Below are 18,839 nucleotides of genomic sequence, written 5' to 3' on the forward strand. Positions count from 1 at the left end.
AGTCCTTTTTACAAGGGAACCCGAATGCTAATTACTATGAACTGTGAGGGTGCTGAGCGTGCACAAGCATATGCGGATGTGTTGGGGATTTGCCTTTTCTGTGCAAATATTTTGTCAAAGAAATCACGACCCTCTGGATGTATTTAAAATGTGCCTACTCTAACATAAAGCTGCTCGATGGGTAATCTCACTTCCTTAATGAGCATCTATTGTGTTTTAAAATAAAGTTGTTGATCTGCTACATAATCAAACACAGACACACACACACACACACCCCTACACCAACACTACGCTGATGCAGAAGCAGCAACAGAAAAGTGTTAATAACTTGCATATTTCCCAGATGTAAACTGCTGTATAAAAACCTGATAAAATTCTACAAAAAAATAGTTTTAGAAAATGAAATCCAATTTATGTCAATTTCTCTCAAACATTTATGATTAACTTCAGTGTGTTATATTCTCTTCCATGAAACCAAGCAGGAGTGTTGTCACTTATTCCACAATTAGAAGAGCATAATCATGAAATATGGTTTAATCTTGAGATAATCAACAACAATAAAACATGGTGCTGCAATCACTGGTTTGCCACTTGATTTCTACAGCAGTGAGTTCATCAGCATAAACACATTTTATTATCAATCTTATAATAAAGGCTAAAAATAATGCAGACTACTGGTATTGAAGCATAACAAAGTTTCAAATGATTAGGTTTTGGTCCTTTTAATGAGTCAGTGTCATCGTTTTTCTCTGGGGTTTTGGAGCAATGTAACAACTCCCTTCTCCCACTCGTTGCAGAGCACTTCTGGTCAGCTGGCATACAAATAAGGCAACTACTTTCTTTGCATATCAGAAAAATTTGCCTGTTAAAAATGTTTCCAGGTTGTTTCAAATTTCCCCATAGACAACAAGAGAAAAACAGAAATACAGAAAAAAAGGTGACAAGGCGTTGAAAGTAAAACAGAACAAACCACCACTATTCTTTAGGGCAATGTGGAAACTGGAATTGCTGCTTGAGTTTCAGTTGCCGTCACACTTGAGGAAATGAATTTTGTCAAGCACTAAATTCTGTCATGTCTAAGTGTTTTTGCGCTCCATTTTGAAATTATGAATTTGGGTTGCACAATTCCAACTTGGAACTTGCCGTGTTTAACTGTGCAGGACTAGGTATATTAGTTTTGCCGTTCCATCAACCGTCTCATTTTAATATTATTAAATGACCCTCTAGGAATTAAACTTGAATGCTTTACGGGAGCCCATGTGTTGTCATTTAATTATTAGTAGAACTAATCAGAAAGTAGGTCATTGCATGTGTATTACTTTTAGCTTCCAGCATCAAACATGCTGGTGTAAGTGAAGCGTTTGCATGGACTAGGCTGACATGAAGTGATGTTGTTAGTGAGATATTTCGAATTTGCTGCTGTGGTGAATATATGGAGCTTACATGATGTGTGAAAGGTGTGACTGTTATGTAGCTGCATTTATCCAAGCAACAAGTGGTGCTACCTGAAATGACAGCCTGACTAATTAGCCAGCTAGTATAGGGATGCTATTTGTATAAAGAGCAAAATGTCAAAAAGGTGTAATAATCAGCACATTTGAAAACTACTATTATGCAGGGTGGGCCATAAGTTTCCATACATAGAAGAATGCAAAATGTATATTTCCTTTATATTTCAGAAACCCAAAAAGATGTGTTTGACAAAAGAACAAAGAATTGAAATTATACTGATGGATGGCAGTTGCATGTTTGCACAAAACTTTAACAGAAAACATAGAACGAGCATCACACACGACACTGTGGCAAAACTTATTTGCAAGTTTCAGAAAACTGGAAACCACGAAGTGGTCCAAAACGTGCAGCGGTTACACAGTGTCCCACAAAAATAAAAACGGCTGTCCAATATAAAATGTTTATTTTTTCTATGTATGTAAACTTATGGTCCACCCTGTATAGCAGGTGCTTGTTCTCTATTTTGCGTTGCATTATTATGTATTGAAATTGAAACAAATATCCTAGAAAGCTCTAGCATAGCTGTAGTGATTATGTAATTTCGGTGTCAGTAGTTTGTTTTTAAAAAACAAAAAAAAACAATTACATAATTTATTACTTTTTAGTTTACATTTTTTGAATAAATACCATGATACTGAGAAACTACTATTTTTTCCTATATATAACCAATAGGAACATGATGAAATCTTGAATATGATAAGATACGTTACAGCATGCATCCTTCAAAATACAGCATTTACTAGAATGATATAATTAAAACTAAAAACAGCAAGAAAATACTTCAACTAAGTTAAATGAATCTAAGATAAAAGAAAAGACTGTTTGAGTCAAAAGACATCAACAGTATAAGTTCAGTTATTCAGAATGTTTTAAAACTGAATGAGACCCACTGCCTTTAAAGCAAACACTGGCAAATTTAAAGCACAACTCTGAAGGTTAAATGAAAAAATTGAACAGCGTGAATTAAAGTCTACATCAGCTTTTGTCATAGGTTATATAAATGAAGGAATTACTAAATGAAAAATTAAATTTTTTGAGCGAGAAACAAAGCAGCACTAGACAAAGAAGCCTTCTGAGACAATGTGTGGGATGATAAAGCAGTGATTCATGATAGATATTAAAAAGCAAAACTCTGTAAAACACCGGCAGGTAGTCCTGTACTGTGTGGGCACACGGTATTATGCAGAGGAAGAATATGGAGGGGGGCGGGTAAAATAAATCCTTTGAATTATAAATAAAAAAAAAATAAAGTCATGCTTTTTGCTGAAGTGTAATGGAAGCCATTTATGTGGTCGATGATATCCCCTTTCCTGCCCCCTCTCTGTAAAAGCCAACTTCTTTTAAGAGAGAAGCATATCAAATGAGCTTTAGTCTCAACAGCTCGGAGGCGGAACAACCTAAACATGCCCTGCAGAGAGACAGCTCTGTCAGAAATCATACTTAGCCAAACCTAGTTCACAGTCAGAATATTTCAAATCTAAAGCTCCTGCTACAGACAGGCTATTTTGGGAATTTGTTTTTCCAACAGTTTTCTGTCCTGCTTTTAAGCATCTGAACTGAAAAAGAAAAACAAAGTTGTTTACAAATCTGACTAATTTGACAGTATCCCCTCCACAGCCTGTGGTGGTGCACCAGATCTGAGACCAGACAGTGGGCGGGGGGAAGAGGAGCAGGAGATGATGAATGAAAAGACTGAGAACAAGTGGAGATGAAAGGAGTGGGCAGATTCCCGCCTCCCCGGCGATGCGTGTGTGGTTTCACAAAAGCCAAATAAATGATGCTGCAGCCCAGAAGGGAGGGTAGCTCTACCTGAATCACTCTGACATCTCCTGCAGGTGCTGGTTTCTGTGGGGTTCAAATTACAGATTTTTAAATTGGGTCAATGGTAGAAGAAGAAGAAGCATAGACACCAAACAATAATGCAATGTGATCTGACCAGAAAGCGAATGCAGGGCTATTTTAGTCACATTTAGCCACTAAATAACAAAATATTTGTTTATTTTCTTCTTACGGTATACTGGTTTACTAAGACCTATGCTGAGACTCAATGTGAAGATGTGTAAAAATTTTTTAGGAGATTTCGAAAAGTTCTTGCAATGAGTTATCTACCTTCAAGATGTTTGCTGTAAAAGAGAAAAGTACAAGAATCAAAGTTACTTTTTGTTTGTTGCTTTGATTATTTTTTCAATTTAAGGCATATCAGAATCCAAAAGTACATCTAGATCAGAAAAAAAATATGAAGAGAAAATCAACTTTTGGTCGACGTCGGCCAGCATTTAAGTGACCAAAGCTACCAGCGCTTCAAACACAACTTACCAAATAAAATCACTGCAAACAATCTGAGCTGATTTCACTGGTTCATCTGGGGAAATTGAAGAAAAAAGTACCTCCCAAACAAAAATCAGAAACAGGCTGCGATAGAAAACTGGCAAAAATCATAGAAAACAAAGAATGGTGATGTTGAGAGATGGAAGGAGCTTGCAGAATTGTAGCAATTCCTACAAGTCAAGGATTTGCAACAAAGTTTTAAACTTTAATTTTCTTAATTTCATATATGTTCTATGACGTCAAACTCCTAAGTAAGAGGCATAGTGACATACTTAGGTAAGTACCTCTACCTACTACCAACAAAATACCTAAACTTTTCAGGGATTTTGTGCAATATGTGAATAGTATGGGTTCATTTTCTATTCAGCATCCCTCCTTCAACACTTTGTGAAATCACCTTTTTCTACAGTATATTAGGATCTTTTAGAGCTATTTTTCTTTGCAAAATGACTAAAGGCTAAAATAAAAGTGAACATCAATTTTCAAGTCATATTTTAAATGATCAAGCAGGTTAACGCCTAAGTTTGAGTGGGTCATTCTAACACACTTTAGCTTTTGTAGCTATCGGGGTGTTGTTCGTCCTGCTGGAAGGTAAGCCTTCACCACTGAAAGTCTTTTCCATCAGGTTTTCTTCAAGATCGCCCTGACCTTAGCTGAGTCCATCTTCTTATAAAGTCTGACCAGCTTCCCTGTCCCTGCTGAGGGAAAACGCACTCAATCAATGATACTACCACCGCCATCTTTCAGTGACGGAGTTTAATGCTCATGCCCGTGTGGACTGTTCCTTCACACAGTTTTTTCATGTAAGTGGAAAGGTTCAATTGTCTCATCTTAAATGAGCATCACTTTCCCCCACATGGGCTGCAAAAAACTGTAAACATGATCTCTCATTATGGCCTTCTCTAAATGCCAATTCGTCCACGAAGGCCAGGCTTGAAGAAAACACAACTAACAACGGTTCTGTCAACAGATTTTCCCACCTAAGCTTTGGATCTTAAGCTGCCCCTTGGCTGCTTAGAGTTAGCTTCTCTCCCTCTATGCTGCTCTTATGATTAATGCTCTCCTTGCCCGATATGTCAGTTTAGGTGGAGGCCCATGTGTTGTAGGTGTGCAGTTATCCCATACTGGTTCCATTTTTAGGTAGTGGATAATAGTGCTTCATGAGATTTATAAAGCTTTTATGACTTACGCTAGCTTTAAGCCTCTCCACAATTGTATCCCTGTCCATGATCATTTTCTTTTAATGATTCCGTTTGCTCATTGCTGTTCTCCAAGAAACCGCTGAGGCCTACACAGAGCCGATGGATTTATAAATTAATAAATAAATTAGACGCAGGTGGATGCTATTTACTAATGATGAGACATCCGAAGGCAGTTTGTTACGTTGGACTTTATTTAGGAGAATCAGAGTAAAAGGGTTTGACTATTTCCACAAGACACTGTATTTCTTGAGCTCATGCATTATGACTTTAACCTACAGGCATGACAGACATAATGGGATGTGAAATTCAGGTGACCAAAGTTGCAGTGTCAGAAGTTTGATGACCGTCCTGCTCAGCCTTTTACATCTGTACGTGACATGTCACAATCCCAGCCATCATCACAGCAGCGCCCACGCTCACGTCGATGAGAAAACAGAAAATATCCAACTCAAAAATAGTTACAAATCCAGCTAATGAGCAGCTGTGAGGACACAAGCATGCATGCTAAGATAGAAAAAAATAAATAAATAAGCAAATGTGGAAACCTAAGTGTGCATTAATGAGTAAACAAACAAATTCAGTGTCTGGGCTTTGTGAAGATGAGCTTATGCGGAAAGGCGCCTCTCGCTGGCTGTGAGGAACATCAGAGAACAGTGGGCTGTGAATGAACTGCTCTTATCAGCCACGTGCAGTTCCCCACCACTGGAGGGGAACTAGTAAATATCACATGCTTAATTATAACCAGACAGCTACTTGTCTCAGTTTTCACAATGACGCTTTCATCTCGCTCTGCTGCTGCTTCAATGAAAGCGTGAGAGTGAAAGAAAAAAAGAGGAAAAGGGAAGGTTTCTGAGATTTCTTTTCATTCTTTAAAAATATCAGTTGAAAATTAGGAAGTTTTCAACATTTCTTAAAAGAGATCTGCTGACTATATGAATCAATCCTGCTGCTCAGCCAGGAGCCGTCTGTGAGCTCCTCCCTCGCCGTTATCAATGCGAGCCATCAGCTTGCACTGCTACACATTCCTTCCCCAACTGTCAGACAAGCTCTTGTAGCACAACTTAATATGGCCACTTGCTGCTAGTGGGAAGAAGGAGGCGGCTGCCAGGCACGACAATGATTCACAGAAGAAGAAGAAAAAAAAAAAAAGCAGAAACAAGCTGCAAAAACAAACGTAGGCGCGCTCACACACTCCAACGCCAAATGTCACCAATGAGTCACTAAACAGTCTGATGGGAAGTGCTCAGTGAGCTGTCAGAGGAGGTCACTGCAGTGCGTGGAGTCAGTGATACGAACAAAGCGTTGAAGGGAAGGGAAAGAGGAAGGTTGAAGAGTTTGTAGTGTGTGGCTGTCGGCTTCAGGATGCAAATGGTTTCAGTGGTTTTTCACCCTGTGCAGGCTAACAGAAAGTTAGCTGGCTCGGCTCGCTGGAAGCACCGACGCCTTATCACGTTTGCTTCATGGGTCAGCTGAAGAGTGACGTGTTGGACGCAGGAGACGCTTGACTAATTAAGTTGTCAATTTTAAGGTTAAACACTGATTGAGAAGCTCGCAGAGAGCCATTTTAGTTTTTATAGTCCGACTGCCCTTTTACGCATTCAAACTGTTTTCCTCCATGAGACACACAATTGACAATAAGGATGCCATCAGAACTGGAGAGCTCAAATGGAAAGCACGGCTCATTTTAAGGCTCCGTTATAAGTAATGAGCGGACATTTTCTGGCTTCTAGCAGAGTGGTGCTTTTCAGAAAAGAATCCACAGTGGGAAGTGGGTCATCTTCTCTAGACAGAAATAAAACAAAGTGTAAATATTGCACTCTAACCACTAACATGCATATGTGCTCATTAAGGTTTCATAACCTTAATGAAACCTTAAGGTAAATTGTTTACAAGATAAATTGTAAACATTGAAACAAGATAAATTGTTTTTATCTTGTAACCAGGTTGCTATGTATTGCAAATTTTTGCTCAGGTCCCTCTTGAAAATGAGATCTAGATCTCAACGGGGTTTACCTGATTAAATAAAGGAATATGAAATATAAACTGGAAGTAGTTATTGAGGTAGGGGCTTGATAATTTACATCAATAAATCAGTCTCAGAATCAGCCTCATTATCTATCAAATATCTGTCTGAAAGATTAATTCTTTCATTCCAAATGAAGGAAAACCATCATGCATTTAAAGAAGCGAGAAAAATTTACACTTCAGTTGAGTAAAAACTGTAAGCGTAAACAAGATTCTTTATTATTTAATTGAGTAAAAAGAAAGATAAAAGCAAATTTATAAAAGCAAATATGCCAAACACTCTACAATCTAGTATTTCAAATATAAGGTACATTTTTCTAAAAACAAACTTTAATGTTTAAAATATTTTCAATGCCGATTGAAGTCTAACTCTAAAGTCTCATCTCAGGAACCAAAAACATTACTTGAAGACAAATTTTGAGCTCTGACAAACAAGTGTAAGAGGAAAAAAAAAGGAAATCCGAGCTTTGATCCATCTTTGATCCATCAGTTTCAACGTCAGATCGGCCACGATTGAACAGGAAAAGGAAGTGCCAGTGTGAGTCAGATGGAACCATTTGCATTTCTGCCATCTCTGTCTCTCACAGGTCACTCAGAAATGCTAAGTGGTACTTGGTTTCCTGGCTCAGTTAATTGGATGTTGTGTTGGTTTCTCTCTTTGGGTTTGAACTTTGATGACATGAAGGAAAATATTGTACAACACAAAAATCTAAGGAAATGAGGTGAAATGTATGTTGCAAAAACTATAAACTTGTAAAAACAGAATCGTTTATTCCAGCAAAATCCCAACAAACTGGTCAGGGTTTAAAAGCATGGAAAAACACCCAAATCTGCTTCTAGTTGTCTTTGTTTCTCATGACTGAGTTAGAACACTGTTCTGCTCAGCAGAAAGAGCTTTGGGGAAGGAGTCATCACACGGCTCTAATTAACCAATTGGAAATAGACTTGGGATAATGCAAAGAGATTCATTATGTTAGATGTGAAAAAGACAACACCAACAACATGTGAATATCACTGCCAGTTTCAATGACAGCAGAGGCAAGAGATAAACACACTTTACTGAAAGCATACACAATCTGTGTGGAATAATATTTTTTAAGATAAATCTAAATGTCCAGCAAGATCATTTGAAAGAAAACAGTTGTTGCTCAGGCATGTGTTTCCTGTTCACTACGCTGAATGGATGGACATTTGAATCTAACTTCATATTAAATTGAATTAATTTTATGTTCAAACTAAGTGCAAAGTCCAAAAAAAAATCATGAATATAATTCAGACTGATTTATAAATCTGCCAAGCTTTCATCTGCCTAGTTACCAGTGCCAGAAATTAAGCAGCATCCTGAACCATGAGTGCATGCTTGCACAAAGACAAAAACCCACACAGAATAACCAGAGGGCAGAACAGCATGTAGGTCAACCTGTGGTCAGCTGATCTGGACTGATCCTGTCTCTGTGTGAGTGAGTGAGTGGCTGGTGCTTTGAACCAAAGTAACACCAACACACATCTCTCTAGAGAAGGATTTTCAAGTCTAAAACGAGCACTTCTGCTTTTTGACTGGTCAAGAGAAAACCAAACTAGTTCTGCTTCATTTACAACTCATTTTCAACGCAAACAAACCTTTGAATTAAATCAGCCGTCCGTCCACCCTTTCACCTTTGATCCTGCCTCGTCTGTGAGAACACAAGCAAAGAAAACAACACACTCTCACACTTACCGAAAGCTGAGCAATGCTCCACATCTCATCTAATTTCCTCCATAGTGCAGAGGAAAAGACTCAATTGTCACAGATGCTGGCGATCCCGCAGAGGCCAGTGGCAACTCTCGAAGCTTTCGCTGCTTTCAAGCCTCCTGCCAGCACCTTCTCACTCTCCCCCCTCGCACATATCCTTTACCCTGTTCTCTCTCTTTCTTTCTTTCTTTCTTTCTTACTCCCCCCTGTCCTCCTACTCCTCCTCCTTCTTCTGTCTTTCTTTTTTCCTCCACCCTTGCTCTCTGATCTGTCTCTTCCCCTTGTCCGGCGTCTGCACAATATACATCAATTATTCAGAAGCAGTCTCCCAGTTTCTTCAACTTATCCAATCAGAGTGAGGCTCAGCGCTAATGGGCTCCTGCTGTACCTGCTACCGGCTCCAACACACTCTCGAGACATTGGGTTGGGGGGAGGAAGAGTGGGAAGGACGGAGGGAGGGAAGGAATAGAGAGGGGGAAAAAAACAAGAGAGAGAGAGCAGTGGAGACAGTCGAGGAGGAGCAGAGGATGAGAGGAAGTGATAAAGACAGCAAGCCAACGAAGACAAACAGGAGAAGAGATTAGGAGCCAAGATGTTCGAGTGCTTCTCACCTTTGTCGTAATGGATGTGTTCAGTCTAGCTCTCCATTTCCTTGTTTTTTTTAAAGCGTGCACAGGGAAGCACACATGCATAACACAACCTCTGCAACTGCCATTTGTCAAAGAAGGGCAAAGAACAACAGAATGAAAAAAAAAAACGTTGCAAACTCAGTTTGCAAACTTGCATAAAAGGGCGGAGCTTAGTTTGTGATGCGGGCTGGCTGGGAGGCAAAGCGCAAGAGAGGAAGTGGAAGAGGAAGAAAAATCAATCTATTTAGAGGCAGACAAGTAGTAATTTATTTGTCTTATCAGAAAGAAAGGGGGTTCCTTGCCTGGAGGACAATGTAATCTGATCATGTCCCCCTTTGTCTTCATCAATGGATCTAACAAGCACATCAGAAGTGAGCAGAATATCTGAGAGAAAACGAGGAGAAGCGGGTCAATGAATTGGAGTTCAACCCGACAAGAAGAAACAACCGAGCTGTCACCTAAATGTAGAGAAGCAGGCTGAGAAAGAGAGAGAGGAGAGGAGAAGGAGAGGGGGTTGGGGGAATCGAAGTGGCCTCGTGACAGCAGAGGGAAGTTTTTGTTTGTGTGGCTTTTTGTGCAGAACACTCTGTCATCAATGGTTTTCACAAATACTCCACGCTGCACTGAAAAACACCCACATACATAGAAATATAACTTTACAGGGTGTGTCAGAAGCCCCCAGGCCTCCACTCGTGGAGGTGGAGGGGCAGCGCTGGGGTGGGGGAGTTGAGTCCTGAGGTGTGGGTGCCGGATCAGTCAAGCAAGAACAAAAAGAGGATTTAAATGATTTGCTCATCCGGTTTTGTATGAGAACAAAGTCCTCTGTGTTTGGATTACGAAGTGCAGGCACAGCTTGGGATTCAACCGGAGAAACGAATTTGCCTGCAATTGTGCAAACCGAACCAATTAGGCAGAAAGTGACGGGAGGACCTGATCAGCTCTAACGCGTCCTCCTCCCACCACGCGGGCTTCACTTCTGTAAACTCCAGAGGAAATGTTCTGAGGGTGGATTTGGGACTGCGAAGGGGTTTCATCATCTGAAGCGCAACCGCTAGAGAGTGTCAGAGGAGAGGCCTGCATGCTAAAAATAACTCCAGTTTCTTCTTAATAATTCAGGACACTGCTCTTACTCAGCAGTAATTAAATATAAAAGTATGTTGGGTTGATTAGGTCAGTGATAAAGGATCTATATCCTTCCATAGTTTTAATCATTCAGGGAGAAGATGATCAAAATGGATATACTCCTTCCAGAAAGGTTTTCTCATCCTTTTGACTTTTCTTAATGTTGTTATGTTTCAACCACAAACTTTAATATATTTTTGGGATGTGTTATGATGGACTAACACCAATGAAATAACTTTATTTTCATAAAACAAAATGTGCTGTGCAATAATAATCAGCTCCATCTAACCTCATACACCCAAACACAATCCGGTGCAACCAATTGGCTTTAGAAGTCATCCAATTAGTATATAAACTCCATCTGTGTGTAATTCAATGGCATTATAAATAAAGCTATTCGCTGAAGGCCTCCGTTTCTTAGAAAACATCAGTGAAGAAACAGCATCGCAAGGATTAAAGAACACCAGACAGATCTGGGAGAAAGTTGTGGAGGAAGCTGGGTTGTGCAACAGAAATATTTCCTCAAGATCTGAATATAACACAGAACTCTGCTGGATCCATTAATTGAACATTTAAAAAGCATGGTTCAAATGCAAACCTACCGACACAAAGTCATCTACCCAAACAGGTAGCATTAGTCAGGTTTGTGTTTACCCTGGAGGAGCTGCAGAGATCCATAGCTCAGGTGGGAGCAACATTGGACAATACTTCTTTTAGTTGTGCATTCAACTAATGCGTTCTTTACAGCAGAAGAGCAAGAAGTAACCAATCGCTGAAAGCAGTTTGCCACAATCTAGATCAGCATCACTGTGAGGGAAACGCACCAAAATAGCTGCAGCTGTAATAGTAGCAAAGGGTTGTCCTAGAGGGGTTGCAAGCAACATTTTATAGACCTGTACTTTTAAAAACTTAAGAAAAAACTCACCAAACATCTTCTATCATTAGGACATTAAATGCCCCAATGCATTTAATGTTTTTGTTTTAAAAAATAATCATGATGATTATGGCTATTTTTCATAAAAATTGATACTTTGGAATGATAATAATCCCAGTTTTTGACTATTTGTATCCATTTTTTTGTGTCACAAGAACATCTCAGTACTTTAGCACCACCCTATGCAACTTGTGTGCTAAAAAAGTTTTATTTTCAGAGCAGTATTTGGCTATATATAGTGGTAATAAACCTTCAAATCTTTTTTTTTTTATCACTTTTATTAATGTTGGAATAAATAGCTTTAGTCATATTGCCCATTCCTAGAAGCATTGTGACAAAACGTAAAAAAGAAAAAGAAAAAAAAAGTTTTACTTTGGCATCTGTAAGCATTACATCGTTGTCACCTAAAAGCAGAAAAAGTGAGGACACTCTTCTAAAAGAGTTTAATGGAAGTGCCTGGGTTCACTTGTCTGCTTTAGGGTTGTGCGTTGGTCAGAGGACACGAGGTCAGCTGCAGCCACACCCGGGAAGTTTTCTGTCACTGCTGACAGAACGGCTGTCCTCCTGATGTGACTGCAGCAGGTCTCACTCTGTACACTGACTGAGCTCTGACAGCTTCTGTCTGCAAAGGTAATGCTAGTGATGCATATGTGAGCATGTGGGAGGGATGCAAGCAGTCAGAGGAAGAAGAAGAAAAAAAAGAAGCTTTGTTATTAGTGTTGTTTCCCACCAAACTTTCGTTCTTCATCAGCTACAGCCAACACATGACTAATACTGAAACAAATGTTTTAGTGCTGTGTAAATTTCTCAGCCAAGAATACTTAGGATAGTCAACCGGGTCAGCAATTTAAAATAAATAAATATTTCTCTAACAACACAGAGAACCAACGAGCAGCTACTATATCTGATTGAATCATTAAAAAAAAAGAAAAAGAATAAATATCACTCCAAAGACAAATTATCTGCAACCTGGAGAATGCCTATTCAAGTTCAAGATACAACTCATTTGAAAATGTAACAGTTTTGACATTTAATCCGAGTTTATCTTCATAAAGAGAATGGCTACGAGCTTGATGACAGACTGGCATATTCACCGAGGATGGAAACAGCAAAACCCTGGAGGGATTACGGCGATAATCTGATTTGCTGTCTGCTGAACTTCACAGTATCCCAACAGCTCAGTCTGTTGGGTTGGGTTGTATTTGTAGGGCAGCTGCACACCTAGTTTATGACAAACCTCTAATGAGCTGCAGGTCTGCTGCTAACAGACTACAGATTATCGAGTACGAAATGCTTACAAGGATTTGTGAAGAACGTTTAAAGAGACAGCTTTGTAGAGCACAGAATGACGACGCAAGCCAAACCTCAGTAACCACCGATCAGAGACTGAAAGCTTCCAGCCACAGGTACAAGAATATAAACAGCATTAGAGCCGAGTTTCTTTACTCCAAGAATTAACAGTGGCAATGTTACATTGCCTAACAGCAGATAAGTCTCTTCACTGGCTGATTTCAGATTACAGCAGCACAATAATCCTCCAGGCTTCACTGCAGGGTCACAATGTCCAGACAGCTCATCAGCAGCAGCCTGCTGTTGCTGAAAATCTCTCCGCTTGGTTGGACAGGTCGCACAGGGAAGAAGCCTTCTTTTCATTTTTCATGGTCTTTCACAGAACCAGGCCTTTGCAGTTCTCTGAAATCTACAAATGGCTAAAAGCTGACACACAAAACAGATGTCATTTGTACTGGATACTAACCTATGCAAGTTTCTCTTGTGGCCCATACTGACAGCAGACGTTTCAAGTCAATAATTATTAGTTTTTTATTATTCTGAATCTGATTTTTCTTGTAATGAAAATGCAAACACCTACTCAACCACCTGAAATGTTGGCCTATCTTTTTTTTTGTCTTGCATAGGTTTCAGTTTCACTTATCTTCAAAGTTTAGTCCAAATCAACAGAAAATGGCCCAAATCTAAGGGCTAATCATGGTCTGCAGAAGTATTAGGGCGTCCTCTAATGTATACTGTACACTGCTGTAATATCTATTTCAATTTACACTTAAATTCGATTTCAGTTGTAATTTTTTATGTTACTTGCACAGCTTTTCTTTCTTCTCTAATTGCATTTTTAAGTGTCGTATTGTTGCTGAATCAAAACAATTTCTCTCTCAGGATCAATATAAAGCCTAGCTTTTATTAAACATGTCTGCCTTGAAAAAAATAGCTTAGCACATTTCAAGTTTGATTGATGTTTCGAAAGTAAATATTTCCTTGACGAATCATTTCCTTGAGGAGACTGAAGACATCACCCCAGACTCATTGGCCCTGTTCTGGGCTCTCAGGTGTCAGATGCGCAGGCCTCTGTCGCCATGCCGACTGTCAGAAGATTACGCTGAGGCAGCGCAATTGGGCATACTTCCGATGAATGCACAAACTGATAGTGCGTCTTTCAAGAGGAGGAATACTTCTTCAACTTTTTCAGAACACAACCGCAAACGTTATTTTTTTCTGGTTGAATTTTACTGACACAAAGCAGCGCACAACTGTGAAAGAGAAAGAAGAGATTTTTTTGTAACTGAAACTGGTATTCAATTATATATTTGAATGCTATACAGAACTATTTTCTTGCAATTATAGCTGAAAATAGTCTGTTAACGTGTCAAACAACCTTTTAAGACAGAGGCATCAAACTCTCCTCATTTTATTTGAAAAACAGAATAAGAGCCGGGTAAGAGCACTTGTAAAGTCTTGCACTGAGGACTGTAGTCTTACTGAAAGGTCAGTTTGAGATCGTTTGCAGCCTCCAGTGGGTTTAATTCCAGGATTCAACAAGATTTAGGTCCATTCATCTTCCCATTAACTCTCATTTGTTAATTAACTTGATCTGTATTTAAGGGTAACAGAGTAAAGCAGGCTGAATACAAATGAACGTCACCCTTTCCAGATTTTTTTAATAATGAAAAGATCTTATTTTATTTTTTAAAATTTATTTCGAACATGATAGAAGTATAAAATTATAAATTACGGATGGGCATTTATCATAATGCATATTATTTATATTTATCAAGAAAAATTTCAGAAAAACACAAAACTGACAGTGGTTGTAAATGTTATTTTTGCGTTTTTCTCCGCTGTTGGTTCCTTGAGAGCATCAATAAATATAACTAAACTCTAAATTATGAATAAATGCAGTTACTGTGTGCAGTTGAGTGGGATAAATCATACTTTTAATTAAGTGGCATCCTGAAGAAGCCTATTTTAAATGAGAATGTTTTTCAAGAACAACATCTCTGTTTGTGGCCGTTTGAATGTTGTCACTGACATAGTTACCTAAAAAATAAGCAATTTAAACTTCATCAATATAACAGAAGGAAAACAAAATATCGCGCTAAAATTTTAAGTACATTTTGCCCACCACTAGGATGAATCCTTCTCCTTCCAAATCACAAGTATGAGCAAAATTTTATTTGTGTATCATGTAGGATGGAAAAAATGTGAACATTCATGTGTTATGAACAGAACAGTGAAGATAAACCTAATCTGCTTTGTTTACTTTCTCCTCCATCCCGTCTGGCTTCCAGACAAATGTCCATGTATGGACGATCCCCCTTTACTCACAGTCCGCCTGCCATCCTCATGTGATGAATGCCTGGGTCAGATCTTCTGCTCTGACCCTGCATAATTACACTAAATCTCCCATTTGTCCAGCATACGTATAAACAGCTTTTCCTGAAACTCCACATTGCCTCCTAATAGATCCCAGAATCATCAGTAGCCCTGAAGATGATTCTGACTGTCAGCCGGGCCCAGCCAGCCAGTCCGGGCCGTGCCTGGACAGCAATCACATTATCCCGACACAAGAACACAGACAGACAGAGAAATACAGCGATCAATATTGTGCGCTGACGTCTGTCAGAGCACTTAGGGTTCCTCCCAACAAGATGCTGTCTGCCACAACTGAAAGAAGATATTCAGCTTTAGTAAATGTACTTATCGTGGACAATGTGAGTGAAAAACGCCGAGGCTGATACGTTTCTGCCTTTTGAGCGGCAGGCTGCAACACAATGGGGCTTGCATAGAGAATAATGGGATAAGATTACAGAGCGCTACTCTCAGTCACCGCAGTTCCTGTTTTGTGCATGTGAGATAATTGGCTTGTCAAAAACCACAAAGAAATCAAAGCGTTTAATCAAAATATTTAACTCTCCTGCTTATCTAACCAGCTGAGCAAAGGTTTATCTGTGTTTCGTGTGGCTGCCGACGGCCTCGTGAAGGGTCCAGCACGTACGAGCGACACATCTCCAGCTATCCATCTCTTTATTTCCCTCCCCTCCCTTCTCCATTCTGCCTCGGCATGCTTCGCTCTGACAAATGCACAAGAACCAGCTGCTGCTGGTGAAGCACGGGAGGCTGGGAGGGGAGGTATGGATTGGAGGAAATTGGATTTGATAGATAAATGTCTGAGGATAGCATTACTGCTTTCCCTTCCCCGTTACATGTGTGTGCACGCCTGCAGCTCACACTCCACACGCAAGCGCACCCACACAGGTAGGGCCACACAGCCTGCTAGTGTTGAGTAGACTGTTTTTTTGAGGGTTCCACTCAGACAACTCATCTCAATAGCACATTAATGTTTAATAGGATCTAAAAATATCGTGACATTATCATACTCTGGGCTTTTTGTGTGCTGTCTGTAGTTGCTGTTGGTGAAAAGAAATCAAACACTTCCAAATCTCAGATTAATGGGGACTTTAACATGTGCATTTATTTGCTTTTGAGCACTTTATGGTTATAGGTCCACTACATAATCTGGTAAATTAACAAGTTAAAAGCAGTGATTTAATGAGATAATTTTGTTTTTCTAAGTCAGCATTACTAAATGGCATAATGGATGAACATGCTTCAGCTTGCATTTTTTGTTTGGCTGGAGGGTCTTTACCTGCAGACTTAGGAGTGAATTTGTCCCGGTTGGCAGCGCACACAGCAAGCAACCTGTAGCCCAGGTCCAAGTCGAACCCCTGCTGAGCAGCAACGCGGCTCACCACCTGTAGAAGGAGTCATAAATCAGGAAGAGTCTTTTTAGGCTGTGTTAAAACCCGGCAATCCATATTTTTTAACCTCAGTGACTTGCATGTGATTTCTTTACTGTACATAAACCTTCAGCCCTGATCAACACATTTTAGTTGGTTTTCAGTTTAACATCTTCTCCCTCACATTTTTAAGCTTTGACAAATATATTAAAAATATTGTAAACCCATTCAGATAAATAGAAATGAAAATGATTTATCATTTTGAAATCTTTTCTACAAAAACAATGTGTGATATGCATTTGAAGTTAGCGCTGTATAATCCCCAGTCACTTAATCAACTCCATTTTCTTGTTGTTGCTAAGCTAAAACATCCCTGGAGCATGACGCTGCCACCACCATGTTTCACTGTGGGCATGGTGTGTTCAAGGTAATGTGAGCTTTTAGTTTTTTATTACAAATAACTTACTGCATATAAAAAAATGTAAGGGTTATGAATATTTTTGCAAGGCCCTGTGTATAATGCGAAACTTCAGATTATTTCCCTGAGTGGGGAAAGGTTGAAATAACTTCAGGGAGACGTCAATTATTCTAGAGACAATAAGTAAAACCTCTAGACTTTAACATGATATTACAGAAAATTCTGAGGGATGTGAAATAAGATTAAAGAGAAATATGCAGAGGGGAACTACTTCAACATACACTTTCTTTCATCTAATGAGCCTTTTACAACCCCAATAGATATTCGTCACAAACAACAAAGCAAATATATCAACGAAAAGTGCTTAAAATCTGTGCCAGCAACTAGATTTATTAGGCAGGAATTAATCATCACAAATAACCTTATACTTCTAGTGAGTGTATTACATTTATCTGGACATGTTTAGGCGTCATCAGCACGTCAACATCATCCATCCGGCCAAAACTATTATGCAACCTCTGCTGAAAAACGGTCAAAGTAGTTGCTGTCAATCGTTTGATTTCCCTCGTAAGTGGGTTGGCCCCTCGGTTTACACGAGGCAGGCGGCCAGCTACGAAGGCCAGCCTAGATTCGACATGGATTTAACAGTGTTTCACCTCATAAGCCTTTTTTTCAGCCTAATCTCCCTCGCAGGATGTACATGCGGGCCCATAGTTCTGTCAATATGAAAACAGTGTTGGAATAAGTGCTGCGAGGTTAGTGGGTTGCTCAGATTTGTGTTTATCTCTCCTTCCTGGAGAAAAAATTAAAATAAAACAAAACAGCTTTGTGATTTAATCCTGCTTGTTGCTTGAAATGGACATCCTATTTTGCCTCAGGTCAGCTTCTGATTGACAATAACCTCTGACAGGTCCAGAGGAGACGGTTCTGTAAACTGCCAGTTCATTTAATTTCATACAGTTGCCTGGTACAAAGATCAATCCCCTTTGCACAATTCTCAAGATAATCCAGAGTCCTGGGACCTACAATTTCCAATCATGTCAGGCAAATATGTGTTTTCTTCTTTCACACTATTAGAACAACCAGTTGGCAAGTAGATAGTTGGAGATAGCATGTAGATAAAGACTTAGTGACCCCAGGTTGCCACTATTTGCAGCAATTCTCTAACAGTCAGCCTCTGGGATATTTACTTAAGCTTCTCAAAATAAGCTTGAGATCTTGTCCCATCTTTTTCACTTCAGTTCCAGTTGTTTTAGAGTTTTTAATAAACCCTGACGGCGGATTTAAGTAAGTTTAAACATCCATCCATCTTGGCAGTTTCATGGGGCAGCAGGTACCTGTCTCTAGTGGTTAGAGGTCAAGAGGTTGGACACATCTTGGACAGATTGTCAGTACTCCCTAGAGGTACACAGACACATAGGACAATTAACCATGCACACACTCAGACCTAAGGGCAATTTAGAGAAACCAATTAACCAAAAAGGGATGTTTTCAGAATGTAGGGGGAAAGCCGGAGAGCCTAAGGAGAAACCACACATGCATGAACAGTACATGCTAACTCCATGCAGAGAGACTCCAGGGCATCCAGGACCTTTTAGCTGCAAGGCAACGGCTTAGGTATGTGATAATTTTCATGTAGTCATTTCTTCATCTATGAATTTGATTGCATGTGCGCTACTTTAAAGGTGCAGTATGTTACTTTTATGTAAAAGTTTTATATATATATTTGTTGAAACTGTCACTATGCTGTGGCAGTTTCAATTTACTCAGTTTTTTTGATCTGCCAAAAAAAAGAGCACCTCTGCCTCCAGTGCTAACTAGAAGCAACCAATCAGAGCTCAGGGAGAAGTCAGAAGAGATCGATCTTTTCGCTGATTATCTGTCTCATATTACACTGCCAAAACTTT

General features: G+C 39.5%; 1 protein-coding gene across 7 annotated transcripts in view; it reads right to left on the minus strand.

The window, feature by feature from the left end:
* The window catches only part of zmiz1a (zinc finger, MIZ-type containing 1a), a 123,372-nt gene that overhangs the window by 15,738 nt on the left and 88,795 nt on the right, over window positions 1-18,839 (minus strand). For 4 of the 7 annotated variants that reach the window (XM_028006546.1, XM_028006543.1, XM_028006542.1 and 1 more), the window contains 2 exons: window positions 16,424-16,529; window positions 3,322-3,357 (listed from right to left, as the gene is read on the minus strand). In XM_028006546.1, the coding sequence (XP_027862347.1) occupies window positions 3,322-3,357; window positions 16,424-16,529 (142 nt within the window). Of the gene's footprint in view, window positions 1-3,321; window positions 3,358-8,784; window positions 9,386-9,410; window positions 9,920-16,423; window positions 16,530-18,839 lie in introns of those variants that run through there. The other 3 variants (XM_028006545.1, XM_028006548.1, XM_028006547.1) reach the window with 3 other exon arrangements.

The sequence above is a fragment of the Xiphophorus couchianus genome, chromosome 22, assembly GCF_001444195.1.
Source record: "Xiphophorus couchianus chromosome 22, X_couchianus-1.0, whole genome shotgun sequence".
Taxonomy (NCBI): Eukaryota; Metazoa; Chordata; class Actinopteri; order Cyprinodontiformes; family Poeciliidae; genus Xiphophorus; species Xiphophorus couchianus.